Source organism: Leucopleurus acutus, assembly GCF_964270905.1.
Source record: "Leucopleurus acutus genome assembly, chromosome: 13".
In the NCBI taxonomy this organism is placed as follows: Eukaryota; Metazoa; Chordata; class Mammalia; order Artiodactyla; family Delphinidae; genus Leucopleurus; species Leucopleurus acutus.
The window spans coordinates 26,332,139-26,345,949 of NC_139155.1; the positions used below are offsets into that span (position 1 = coordinate 26,332,139).

The 13,811-nt window shown below is 36.3% G+C and overlaps 1 protein-coding gene across 5 annotated transcripts in view; it reads left to right on the forward strand.

Annotated features, from left to right (window-relative positions):
- Positions 1-7,384, forward strand: part of SMAD2 (SMAD family member 2) — a 101,708-nt gene extending 94,324 nt beyond the window's left edge. For all 5 annotated transcript variants that reach the window (XM_082853099.1, XM_082853102.1, XM_082853103.1 and 2 more), the window contains one exon: positions 2,092-7,384. In XM_082853099.1, coding sequence (XP_082709225.1) covers positions 2,092-2,215 — 124 coding nt within the window. In that variant the 3' untranslated portion in view covers positions 2,216-7,384. The remainder of the gene's footprint in view (positions 1-2,091) is intronic.
- The last annotated feature ends 6,427 nt before the right edge of the window (positions 7,385-13,811 follow it).

Consider the following 13,811-nt stretch of genomic DNA (forward strand, 5'->3'; position numbering starts at 1 on the left):
TAGAATGAAGACTTGTCACTATTTTGTCCAAGTTATGTTAGTAGAAGAATTCACTTTTTGACTTTGCTGTAGCTCTCTTTTGTTTTAATCATTTCCCCTTTGAGATGTGATAACTTTAAAGAATGCTGAGGGTTTTTTTCCCTTTGATAAAAAATTATCAAATTGTTAATAAAATTAGATTTTATTGATATTAAATTAGATTGATAGTTGATATTAAAATTAGATTCAGATAGTACCATCTGATACCAGTTTATTAGGTCAGACATTTTTTTTTTCTCTTCAAAAGATCATAATGTTGAAGAACATGGTAGAAATTCAGTGGAATTAGATATGAATTGCATAGGTCAGGGAGAATTCCATGTATATCTGTGGGTCTCCTGTTAAGACCAATTTTGATTGGTAGAGAGAGATACTGCCCTTCATTCACTGTGGACTCTGCTGTTCTTTAACCCAGAGCTAATTTAAAATCTATATGAGAAGCAGTAATATACAGTATGTTTTCATGGATAATGGAGTCAGGTACATCTACTTTGGATAATAAAGTAGTTTCCTTTAACATTTACAGATCAAAATAAATCAAATACCCATATATCTGTGAACTGTGGAACCTTTTATCCTTAATGACACTGGTGCGGAGGAGATAGATCTAATGGTTGGATTTCTAAAACTATCTTTTAGTTTCTTTACTGCCAGCTTGATTGCTTAGCGTAAAAATCAGGACATGAAGTAAGCAGGAAACATAGATGTATAAAGAATTCATAGTTAATTGAGAAATATGTCTCAGTTAAGTGAATTAGTACTGAAACGAATAAACATTTGGGGGACACATAATGTGTGTCTCAGACCCTGAGACAAGGGTTTGCATGCAAGAAGTTTATTCAGGAAATGGAGGGAGCACTGGTCAGGAAGGAGGAAGTAGGGAAGAGAGGTAGGGAGGAAAGGCAGCCAGTACCATTCTTAACCCATCTACTCTAGTGGGTGGGTCACTAGAGCTGTTCCCTTAGGAAAACTTTGGAAAACAGTAAAGAACACACAGAATTATCCCACCCAGAGGGAAGGGAAACTGGACCTTTAAATGCCAATTCCTGTGTCATTGCTTGAGGTCTATTCCTGGGGATGTTAATTTCCTGGCACTTCTGATCTGCTCTATATGTGGACGGAGCAGAGAAGTTCTCAGGCACAGAAATGCAGATGCCTACAATTGGAAATTGGCTAGACTAGAACACTGAAAATCTGAAGGGTATAGTGGGGCAGTGACACCATCTGCTACAGAAAACCACATCCTTTGAAATACAGTTTTAAATTATATTGAGCATGTGTCACATGGAGGTGAAGAGTTGATAATGGCCTTTTCTCATGTTTGAAGGGCTGTCATGTCGAAGAAGCAAGCAGACTTACTGACTTATTGTATATAATAAATAAGAACTAAAATCAGTATGTGGAAGTGACAGGATGTCACTGAACAATTTGCGATTCCCAGAGGGTAGCTCATTTTGTTTGAAGTACTAAAGGTGCTTCTTAGTAAAAGCCTGCATGATTTTGCTAAAAGGAATGTTGGTTGTTGGCTTTGTCAGGGAAAGTTGAACCCCAACTCTTAACATTCTGTGATAAGCTTGGGTCAGAATTCTCTTTTGTTTTGCTATACTTTAAATTTGAATCCTATTCCATTTGGACTTCATTTGCTATTTGAGTATCTTCTATTCTGTGGAGATTAATAAGTAGGGTGACTTTATATATTCTGGTTTGCTTGGGACAGTGCTGGCTTACGTCTCTTGCCCTGGCAGTGATTATTTATAGTGACCACATTCTCTCTTAAAGGTGTCCCATTTTGGACGGTAGATGTAAGGTTACTCTACTAATTTTAATTTGAGGGGAAAAGAGTGGTTTTTTTCTCTTTAAAAGAAAAAAAGTCACATAAGTACTTTGAGGATTAAACAGTTTTCAAAATAGTAGATATGCAAACTTGATACTCTGTCAGAAAAGAATCTAGGTTTTAGTATATATTGATACAACCTTTTGATTTATCTAAATTTTTCCATAGCCATGTTATTCTTTTAATTTCATAATTATTTTCTTGCATTCTTTTAACAGAAGGCAGACAGTAACAAGCACTCCTTGCTGGATTGAACTTCATCTGAATGGACCTCTACAGTGGTTGGACAAAGTATTAACTCAGATGGGATCCCCTTCAGTGCGTTGCTCAAGCATGTCATAAAGCTTTGTCACCAGTCAAGTCCCATCAAAAGACTTAATGTACCAACTCTTCTGTCATAGTATTTGTGTGTGGTCCCCGTGGACTGTTTACTATCCAAAAATTCAAGAGAAAACAGCACTTGAGGTCTCATCAATTAAAGCACCTTGTGGAATCGGTTTCCTATGTTTGAATATTAGATGGGAAAATTAGTGTCTAGAAATACCCTCCCATAAAGGAGGAAGAGAAGATTTTAAAGACTTACTGATGTCTTGTTGGGCATAAAACTGAGTGTCCCAAAGGTTTATTAATAACAGTAGTAGTTATGTGTACAGGTAATGTATCATGATCCAGTATCACAGTATTGTGCTGTTTATATACATTTTTAGTTTGCATAAATTAGGTGTGTGTGTGCTGCTTCTTGATTTAGGCAAGCCTTTATAAAGTTACAGTACCTAATCTGTTATTCCCACTTCTTCGTTATTTTTGTGTGTCTTTTTTAATATATAATATATATCAAGATTTTCAAATTATCATTTAGAAGCAGATTTCCCTTGTAGAAAAACTAATTTTTCTGCCTTTTACCAAAAATAAACTCTTGGGGGAAGAAAAGTGGATTAACTTTTGAAATCCTTGACCTTAATGTGTTCAGTGGGTCTTAAATATTCATTCTTTTTGTGTTTGTTTACTTACTGCTAAAACCTTATGGAAATTTTTCCAGACCTCTCCTCCATTTCCACTTTTGTCCTGATACCAAAACAGTGTAGCGTGACATCCATCACCAATAATGGTTGCACTGATACTGCCAGCACCAGTTAATTCTGGGGTACGGTAACAAGTCATATGGAGTAAGTCCCTTTGTCTTACACCAGATTTCAGTTTCAGCAGATGATAATAGACTTGTGTAACCTAGCAGTCTTTTGATTTATCTTTACACCTCATAAAAAATGCACAGGTGGCAGTATAATTATTTTCAGGGATATGCTACAATTATTTCAATATATTTATCCTTTTTAAAAATTCAATCTATAGAGATAAACACTCTTTAAAAAGGTATTTTAAAATATTTCAGTAGCAAACCTAGTGCTCTTTGAGTTGAGTTTCATTTGATTTAGTTACCAGATTGTATTATGGAATGGACCTTTTGTAAATGTAATTGCTTCAGCAGAATACCTAGAAAAGTAATGCTGAGGTATGATCAGCAGGTAAAGGCCATCTGTTTTTAAGGTATGTTGTATTAAATTTATACAATCTGTGTTATTTTACATAATTATGAATTCTGAATTTTAAAATTTGGGGGAGAAGCAGTTTAGCAAGTTTTTTAGCTTACAATTACCTACACTCTGAGCTGTTCTTAACTAATCCTGAATATGTGGTGACTATTAGAACCAACCATGCATTTTGCTCTACAGTGACAGGAGATGTCGGAAACGGTTGGAAGTCCACCCTGCAGCAGATAATCCTTATGTTTATTGTTAACTCATTGCAGTTTAAACATTTCTTGTTTGCGTCTCAGTAGAAATGGAAAGTAACCACTCCTGGTCCCCTTCTAGTAAGTTTTCATATTTTTAAAGACAGATTATCTTTGGTACTTGTTTTTTGAAACCATATTCACCTTTATCTACAGGTGTTATTTTCAATACTTTCAGCATTGGTTGTTTTCTATTAGATATTCCCCATTTTTCTATATTTGTGTATGCATGTATGTGTTTATGTAAACTTGGTATAGTAATTTTTTATTCATTCAACAAATATTTATTGTTCACCTGTTATGTGTGCCAGGAACTTTCTTAGCCTTTGGGTAAAGGTGAACAAGACAGATAAGGCCCTTGCCTTTGCTGAGATAGCAGTTTCTATAATGCTTAATTAGCTTATTTGTCTATGAAGGAGATAAAACAGGGTACTGTGATAAAGCATAGCAGGGGGAATGCTTCTGAAAGGTAGTGATGCTTGAGCTAACGCTTCGGTGAGAAAGGAGCAAGCCTTGTGGAGAGAAAAACAGGCATTCTTGGCAAAGAAAATGGCATCAAATGCAAAGGCTTATTTTAAAGGAAACTCATAATTTACTAGGTGTTTGTGCTTTATACAAAAACCTCTACACAGGTCCAAACTTGAGGATCAGATTGGTTCTACAGTTTGTAATAGTTGAAGGTGGCCTTACTTTGTGATAGATTGCTTCCTGTGTCATTCTCACTAATATTTCCTCTTCCTCAAATCCTTCCTGTAAAAAGTTTACACCAGGTCAATACCATTTAATTGAACAACCCTTTCTTCAGTTCTGCCTTGGGCAGATTTTCACCATTGTAGTGACTGGCTGCTTGCTTCCAGATGTCCTGCTGTCCGAAATGATTACTTCTGCAGCCCATCCTGTGGATAGAGTAAATGTCCCAGGTATTACCACAGTCAGACCTGTTGGAAATGTGGAGGCTCTGCCCTTTGGAAGTGTTTGCTTACTAGAGGACTTGTAGTGGTGTTAGGGAACACTGTTCTTTGTCTGGTTGAAAGTGATAGAACATCCTGGCAGTTGCTCTTGCATTGATATGTTAAGCAGAGCAGTGCCATCTGTAGCATTTCAGTAGTGGGTCACATCTCTACAGTTCTGGTGGCATTCTTCTGTACAGTATGAAACTGGGACTCACCTCTTTGGAAGCGCCCATGTATTCAGCGGTTAGACCTGTCAAGCAGTTGACTTTGTGGTGGTGGTGGTTACATTTGTATGAGTGTGTTCAGTGGTCTTCCTTGCTTTTTAATGCGATGCTGGTTTTGCATTCTGTTTTGGCCACTGTGGCCTAATTTTTGCCGATTGTTTTTTCCCTTTATAGGGTTTGTTTTCATTCTTCTAAGTGATAAGATCTCTCTGTAGAATTTTGTCTTTATTTAGATTAGCAACATCATTTAGAATTTCTTCTACACAGTGCTGGTAATTTCCTCAGTTTAACAACATGAGAACTGAATGATCATGCTTTCTGTCACATTTCTAAGATGAATGGTGGTTTTCACAGTGGATTACATACACCTTAGGGCTGGTTTAGGGAATTGGAGGCTGGTGACATTCCCACTGACTTTGGCCTGGCCAGTGGCAGCTTCATTTTTATTCTGTGTTGGAGTTCCACGTAGGAACTCCAATAGAATGATTTCTTTCTTAAAAAAGTTTTACTGCTTAAAAAAAAGTGTGACTTTCCTGACTAGATTTGAACTGTACCAGTTAGTGGGCTAATTGTACATTATGATATACATTCGTTCAATAAACATTTATTGATGCCTGTTCTTTACCTACCCAGTATGATAGATGTTGAGTAATAAGAAGATGACTGGGATTTGGTACTGACTCTCAAGCCATCTTAGTCGTGTGGGGTTACTTTCTCTCTCAGGACCTGTCACTTTGCCAGAAGAAAATCTGCCTAATTTTTCTTGAAAGCTATATATTCTTACTCTGTATTCTTATTCTTATTCTGTATTCTAAGTATATATTTGCAAATTGTTAATACCTGGGTTTCTTTTTAAACCTCACATCATATCTAGTTTTGCTTGGTTCATCTGTCCTTTAAACATTGCCAGATATTCTCCTTTGTTAAAATTATTTTATTGATAGTTTCACTTTATTTGTGCCTTTATTGTCAGTTTCATCAAGACTAAGATTTTGAACTTGAAAAACAATCAGTCTAGTCTCTTGCTAGTTGAAATCAAATAAAAGAGTATATATACCCAGTTGGTTTCTCTACCTCTTCCAAAAATTGTCCAAATATACCTTTAACATCTTTCTTTTTTTTAAATAACTAAATACTTTGAGCATTTACTCAATAATCAGTGCCCTCCTGATCTGGTTGATGGTGGGAAGTAATGTAACGCAAGACAATCCTCACTGTACTTAGCATCTGTCTTTATGTACAGTCTTTACTTTCATAGCTAAACATTCCAGCTTCACAGTTTGCCACCCCTCCACCATTCCCCAGTATCTCTTTAGATAACTAAGTAGACTGTGGACATAAGCAACCCGTGATCTTGTCTCTTACTCTGGTGCAACACATTGAGGTTTAGACATAACACATTATTGCCCATTTTCTTTCCTTCGTGAACTTTATTTTGCTAAGTCCTTTATATTCATCAACTGAATTTTATTCTTCCTTCCCTTCTCTTGACAACATGTATCCCTAGTGGTTTTGCCAGTTGCCCTCTTCCTTGCCAACCGTGTTGTATCTGCATACATCGGAATGTTTCTCTCCTTTGAACTTTACTAAAGACCAAAAAGGATGGTGCTGTTCAATCCCAGGGTCCTAATTTCTTCACCACGAAGGTTGACATTGTTGAGATTGGTCAGTCACTTAAATCTTACAAATGGCTCAGAAATTCTCTCCAGTTAAATGTTTTTGTGATGATAGCGTACATCGTCAGATTCTGTTGTAAATTATGTTCAGGATTATCAACTTTTCCGGTAGTTGCAGCCAATGATTTATTTCCTCATAATACTAGCCCTGTTTCCACCTTGGGGCATATTGGGTTGTTGTATTTAGTACAATCAAGAGTAATAATGATAGTGTGTGGTGTCTAGAGGTTGTCAGAGTCCTATTGAATTCCTTTTATATCTTCCTTTTCAAGTTTTCATAAATATTTTGTCTGTTCAAGACTACCTTTTGTGTGTGGGGATTGAGGGACAAATTATCTCTTGGAGTGGAATTCCTATGTTTGAAACCTCAACCAGGAAATGTGAGCTATACTAGATATAGATAGCCTCATGATAGCTTTTATGATGAGAACTTGTCTAATGTGTTCATATAATTTCTTGAGTAGGAACTGTTTTATCTTGGATATTATAGCTGACTTTATATATAGCATAACTGCCTTAAATCTTTTTAGTAGGAAATAAATTATATAATGTGTATGTATGGATTTATATATACACTCACAGAAAAATCTTAACAGTAGGGGTCATTTGCATACATTTTAACAGTGTTCAATGATTCTATTGTTTAAATCTCATATCAGTAAAAAAATTCTTAAGTTTCTTGCAGACATTTTCCTTTCATGGACAGACCATCAGGGTAAATTTTTTATTCTGCCAGGGTCCTAATTTGGCAGTTCAGTTAATATGCCATTTTTAGGCAGCTTGACAATTAAGAATCATAACTGGAACATCAAAAAAGAAAAGCTCTGAGTGGTCTCTGGAAGGTACTTGCTTAAGGTTACCTTTTTTTTTTTTTTTTTTAAATAATGTTAGGTTGTGTGTCCGCCACACCTGCTCTTTCCCCCGGCATAAGACTGCTGCTTAAGATACCCTGGGAAGCACCACTACCAAGTCAAGTTTTCCTGTATTGAAGAGGGTAGCCTCAAGATGACTTTCTTAGCTGTGCTCAACAGAAATGGATTTTCCAAAGTTCTTTGGGCCATTTCTGATTCACAGAGGATCTGACCAGAGTGTATTAGCCTGAGTTAACTTCAGTGTCAATTGGCTTGCTGCCATGAGATCCGTAATAGACCCAAAATTTCACCATTGATTGAGATGTAAGGGCCCTTCACTCCTAACTGATGTTAGGAGTGAAGTGAGGATTCATTGACTCTACACAAAGGACTCTTAGATGTTTCTCCAACCAAATTTCCCCCAAAATTATATTCTTCTACCCTCTTTAAAAAAAAAAAAAAAAAAAAGCTCTTACTTTCTATAGAATTTCCAGTTTGCTCTTTTGGGTGGGGGGGTAGGGATTTACTTTCTCTTTCTAATTAAATGCTAATTTATTGAACCATGAAATCCGTAATATATTGATTTAAGGACAAAAGTGAGGGTTTAGAATTTTAAAAGTGCTTCACTATTACAGAGTTTTCATTTCACACTTGACTCTTCTTTCTCCCTGTGGCTTTAAAGCTTTTGGCGGTTTTGCAGCGTTAGTCACTAGGTAACTTGCCATATTTCTGGTTCTGTCAGTCCTACCGATAACAGTGCTGTGACATAAAGTTAGTTCTCAGCATTTGTCCGTAGGAATAGAAGTCTTACTGAAGTCTTTTTCTTCCAAAGAGATTTTCCTTTCTCAGTAAGTTCCTAAGAAAATACTTGTTTGTCACTCTCTTTATTCATGTTCTTGGATTGTTCAAACAGCAAAAAAAAATGTTGGTGAAAACGATTAGGGTCCTTTTCTGATGAATGTACGTACCTGCATTAAGAATGTAGTCATTTGTTGGTTTTATGTAACTAATATACACACATTAATTTTAATCAGGAGAAAGAATTATCACATACATAGCAAGTAGGTAACATGCATGGCTTTTACATTTTTAAAAAACACCCTATTTTTTGGCAAAATGTAGAACCCAAAATGGTCATTTCTCAGACCAACTTTACCTCAGGCTTCATTTTTGCTGTTTTGACCCTGGCCTTTAAGGCATAAACATTTATATCTTTTTATTAGTGATAGTGAAACTGTGACACGAACCATTTCTATACAAGACAGCAAAACAAGAAAAACTATAAAGATTAAGATGAAAGCAGTTGTGTGGTTGTTGAGCTAGATCACAGCATTTTGTAGGCAAAATAAAAACATTCATATCTGAGAATTTTTTTTTTTTTTTTTGGCCATCTTTTCCCAAGGCCAGACCTTCTGGTAGAGCACAGTTAAAAGTAACATAATTCTGGGCCTTTGTAATCTGAGGGAAATAGCCCCAGTTGGCAGTCTTCATGTTAATATATGAAACAAGAATGTAGGAAATAGTTGGCAAAGCGTGTTTTCACCTAAAAAGAAAATAATATGAAAAAATATAAAACTATTATTCATTTAGCTCTCAAAATCTCAAAAAGATACGGTAAAATGCTATATAACTGGACAAAACCAGAAGAATGTGTAGAGGATTTGTGGGAAAACAGGTTTTAAGGATGAACTTTTATACACTGCTCAACAATTTGCTTACGTTCTACCAACTATTCTTAAAATTGACACTGTTAAATAAGATATTTCTAGGAACTAATGATTAGCAAATGTCCTAAAAATATTTTTAAGCCAGTTCCCTCGTAAGTAGCCCTATTTACTCTTGAAAATTCTTACCCTTTCTCTAGCGATAATAAGGGAGGAGTGAGTAGTGTTCTTAGGGTGACCAACTGCCCTGGTGTGCCTGGGACTGAGGCAGTCCCCTGGATGCAGGACTTTGAGTGCTAAACCCAGGAAGTCCCCAGGCACACCAAGGAGGAGCTGATAGCCTTAAGTGTTCTTGTGACTTACCCTCACCTTAAACATTGTAATAGTTGCGGTTAAATTCAGCTGCCCTATAGCATATGTGTCCTCCAATCACTTACTATTGTGTATGGAATGTGAGATTTATACCAATAATAGCTAATGGCACCAACGTGGTAGTGAGACTAACACAGTAATCCAGGGAAGATAACTGGTGGTTTAATGAAACAGAAGAGGCAACTAGATAGCAAAGTTCTTCAGAACCTGTGTGTATATGTAAGTACAGATCATGTCTTTATGGGGTTAAATTTAAATTTTCACAGTAAAGGAAAACTGAGTAATGCTGTGGATTTCTTCTCTCTTGAGGGAAAATATGGCCTTTGATGCTCTATCCTCTACTACATTCCCCAGACTATCCTGCTCAAGAAGCCAGAATGTGGCATTATTATGTTTATTCTCAGTGAATGTTGTATTGAGATTATTAAATGCATCAGCCAATGGCAGGTGAAGGAATTGGGTGTCCTGATCCAGACTGAGCAGCACCCTAAGTTCTGATAGCCTCCTACCCCTCAGGTGCTTACCAGCTGCAACACCGACCACGGGAGGTGAGATTTTTCTAAGACGGCATTAATTTTGTAATGCAATATGATGGATGCAGAGTCTGTTATTGTTTCCCTGTGGTAGTCCTCAGACTGCATCCTCTGTGCACTGTGATGTAGATGGTAGATGTGTTCTTTGTAAGCTTTAATCCTATGATTGTCAAAATATGATGTGTTTCCTTTTTTTTTTTAATTAAACAGTGAGCTGAGGCTTTATTTCAGCTGGTTTTCAAGTTAAAATTGTGAAATACTGATTTCCTTCCCACCACCCACACCAAATATTTTAGTCTATTTAAAGTACAAAAAAAAAAAAAAGTTAAGAAAACGTTGCTTAAATGTCCTGTGATTTCTGGTCAAATTTTATATATATTTGTGTGTGTCTGTGTATGTGCTTTCACTTTTTACCTTGTTGGCTCTCTACCTGTGTTAATAGTACTGTCACCATTGAAAGGTGAACATTTTTCCTAGCATTAAAAAAAAAGCGATTTGAGTTGTTTACCATGTTATTATGGGACTAATTTTTAATCGTTTTCATTGATTTTGACTTAAACTGATCTTTTTTTAGAGGGGATTATATTTTGCTGACCACACTCTAAATTGTACAGAAACAAACAAAATTTGTTGTGTGTATTTTCACATAATGGAATTATGCTATTGAGTGCATCTTTTTATTTTTTAAGTTTGGTGTTATATAAAAAGATTATCCCACTCCCCTGGCAGACAGATAACGCACTGCTTAGTATACACACACAAAACGCACCTCATAGTGCTAGTAGGTTAGGCATTTTAGTTTACTTCAGAGCTTGCCTGTACCAAATAATGATCTAATACACATGATCTGTGCTGTAAATGGACTAGAAAGTGAAATTCACATTTACCCTCAAAATGTACTCTTAGCAGAAACAGCAAATGGTATTCTTTTAAAGATTTCATTGAAAAATAATACATAAGGTGTACTCATAATTAATATCATCATGAAATAATTGAAAAACAAACTTTTTAGATCAACCAGACTTTCTTTGTGCCTCGCAGGAACTCAGTTCCTAGGATGAATCAATACTTCTCTCATTAGCAGACTGCTTTCATTAGACCATTTAAGACACCTACGTTAGGATGCAACAAAAGGGACCTCAAAATCTAAAATACACTATGCTACTTGGCATTGAACAGCCCAGGGCCTAGCTTGATTTCGTTAACAATTTTGTGTTGGTAGGAAACCTACTTGAACAAATCCTACTTAAATTGCTACACCATACAACTCTATAAACAATCTAAAAGGAGCCTTCCAGCATTGAACTGCAACATCACTTCAGTTGACTGACGACTAGAAGAGATCCTTTTCCATCGTCACTTCACCCTGGGAACTTTCCTGCTTGTTACCCTGGTGTTAGTGACACTGGTTATCTGCATCGGAAGATTTTTTATAGCAACCCCAGTGTCCATAATTGTGCATATTCAAGGGGCTGAGGGTAGGAGAGAAGTATTATTTGTATGTTTGGCCTTCCTCTCCAGTTGGCAAATCCTTTTTTCCCACTTCAGAAGAAATTGGAAGTCCTAGTGTGGGAAGCATGCCTATTAATATCACACAGATGTACTCCAGTGCCCTCGTTCTCAGCGTGAGGTGTGCCCAAAGACTAGGGTGAAGGTCATGTTCATCCGCTGCCCAAGAATATATTTGCACCATGCAGTTATCCAGCTTCTTTTTAACAGACTCATCCTTTTCATCAAAATAATACAAGATGAGCCAATCTAAAACTTAAAAGTTTGCAAATGTAGGGATCTAAAAGAAAAAGTCAAAGGCATACATAAAAGCTGTTTTCTGCTGCAATGAATAGATATGAAAATACTTGTAGAATTGATCGGATGCTAGTTTGCACATAGACTTAATTACATTTTTAAAGCGGACCACACTAACTGAGGGCAAGAACATTGAATCAGACTTATGGGTAGCAAGTTCTGTGATAAGCCAACACGATCTTTAGGAAGCTATGAGAACAGAGTGTGTTACTGTGCTCCAGTCCAAGCTACATGACCTTATTTGAGAGAGGGATTTGCCATAGTTTTTATAATCTTCAATTTTTTTGTACCTGCTTTAATGCTGTGCAGCAATAAGTTTGTTTAAAAAGTTTAGAAAGTAGTTCAGGAAGGATAAGGTCACAGAGGAAGGAGAAGTTGTTTCTGAACTGTGTGGTGCAGGACGAGGAAGGACAAGATACGATTTAAGCACAGTGTTCAAGGATGCGTTGAATTTGGATAGATGGAGAGGACTTTTGGGGCCAGTCAAAATGAGGTCTTGGAACAGAACTTGTGGATCTGAACGTGCATGAAAGCTGGACAACTTTACTGAGCTGCTATGAATGGTGAGCAGAAAACTGACAACCACAAGCTAGGTAGGTGCTACTGTGAAGCCCACATCTAATAGTAGCACCTAGATAGCCAGGAGGTAAAAGCCATACATAACTCTACACCTTGGGTCTTGTAATCTACACAGAGATTGTGCTACTGAGCTGGCTGGCTGGGGCAGAGGACATGAGAACACCAGCCATAACCCCAGCTGGGGATGGACTGCTGGTTTGGGGCAGGGGGAGTTTAAACATGTACATGTATGTGTGTGTGTATTAAGTGAAATTTAACTTTCTTCTCACAGCTGGAGATGATTAATCTAGAGAACCCTCTGAAATTTTATGCAGAATTTTGTGTATTTGTAGACTTTTATGGTGAGAAGTAGCAATCATCAGAGAGGCCTTAACCACTGCCCAACAGTGATTCCATTGAGACCACCCATCTTGAACTTAAGCTAGAATTAACTCTGTTTTTAGATCTTGTTAAGGTTTTTTCCATGAGAGATCTTATCTCTAAGCTATTTTAACTTGTTATTGGCAGTATTTGATCACACTATTTTAAACATAAATGCCATGTAAATAAGATATTAATATAACTGATGACCCACTTTTAAATGATTGCAGTTTTTAAGTATGTTTGGGCTGTAGTGGGAAAAAATGAAGATTTACACAAGCCTAGCCTAACATCTGGAATAAAAGTATTCTAGGTTGCCTTTTTATAATGAAAATATTTTTATATTGAAAAAACAGATTAGTGTCTTTGTTTTACCCAAGAACCACAAGTTACTTCATTCCAACTTTTAAATCAAAATCTTGAATAATAGCATGTGGTATCACCACATTTTAAAAACGTACTTAGTCAATCATAAACACATTTTCTAAGGAATTGAATTTTATAGAGATAATTGAATGCTTTCATCTGTAACAGAATTAGTGGCCTGCAAACCACTGTGGTTTCTTGCTTTGCTCTGAAGTTGTTAAAGGGGGAATTTTCTGCTCCAAGTTACATGCATAAAGGAAGTAAGATGCAAAGTAAAATTCAGTTTTTAAATTCTAAAGAAACACCCACTGACAAAATGTTATCCTCTAAAAGTTTAACTACTTTTTAACTAAACAGTTGTTTTCCTGTCTTTTATCATTCCAGTATCTAGGTACTTAAATTAACATAAGTATAAAATCAAATATGTTAATAAAATCAAGCTAGACTTGGTAAACTAAATTTGGAGTAAAGTTTCTAGCAGTGTCTATATGACATCTCATATGGTGTGATTTTCATTCAGCAAAATGTTACTTAATTCTCTATGTTCTGCTTCCCCCATTTCCATCCTACCCCTATAACTTCCTGCAATTAACCCTTAGAAAACTGCCTTATCTTAGAATATTTAATTGATTTGTTTCTGTTTTTTAAGAGCCAAAATCACAAAAGGGAGTGATGGCTAAGAATCTGGCTTGTTATTACATCCTTCTGAAAATCACCTTTAAAATGGGTGCATATTTTGTGTATCCTCTCTTAATTTCTAGTTTT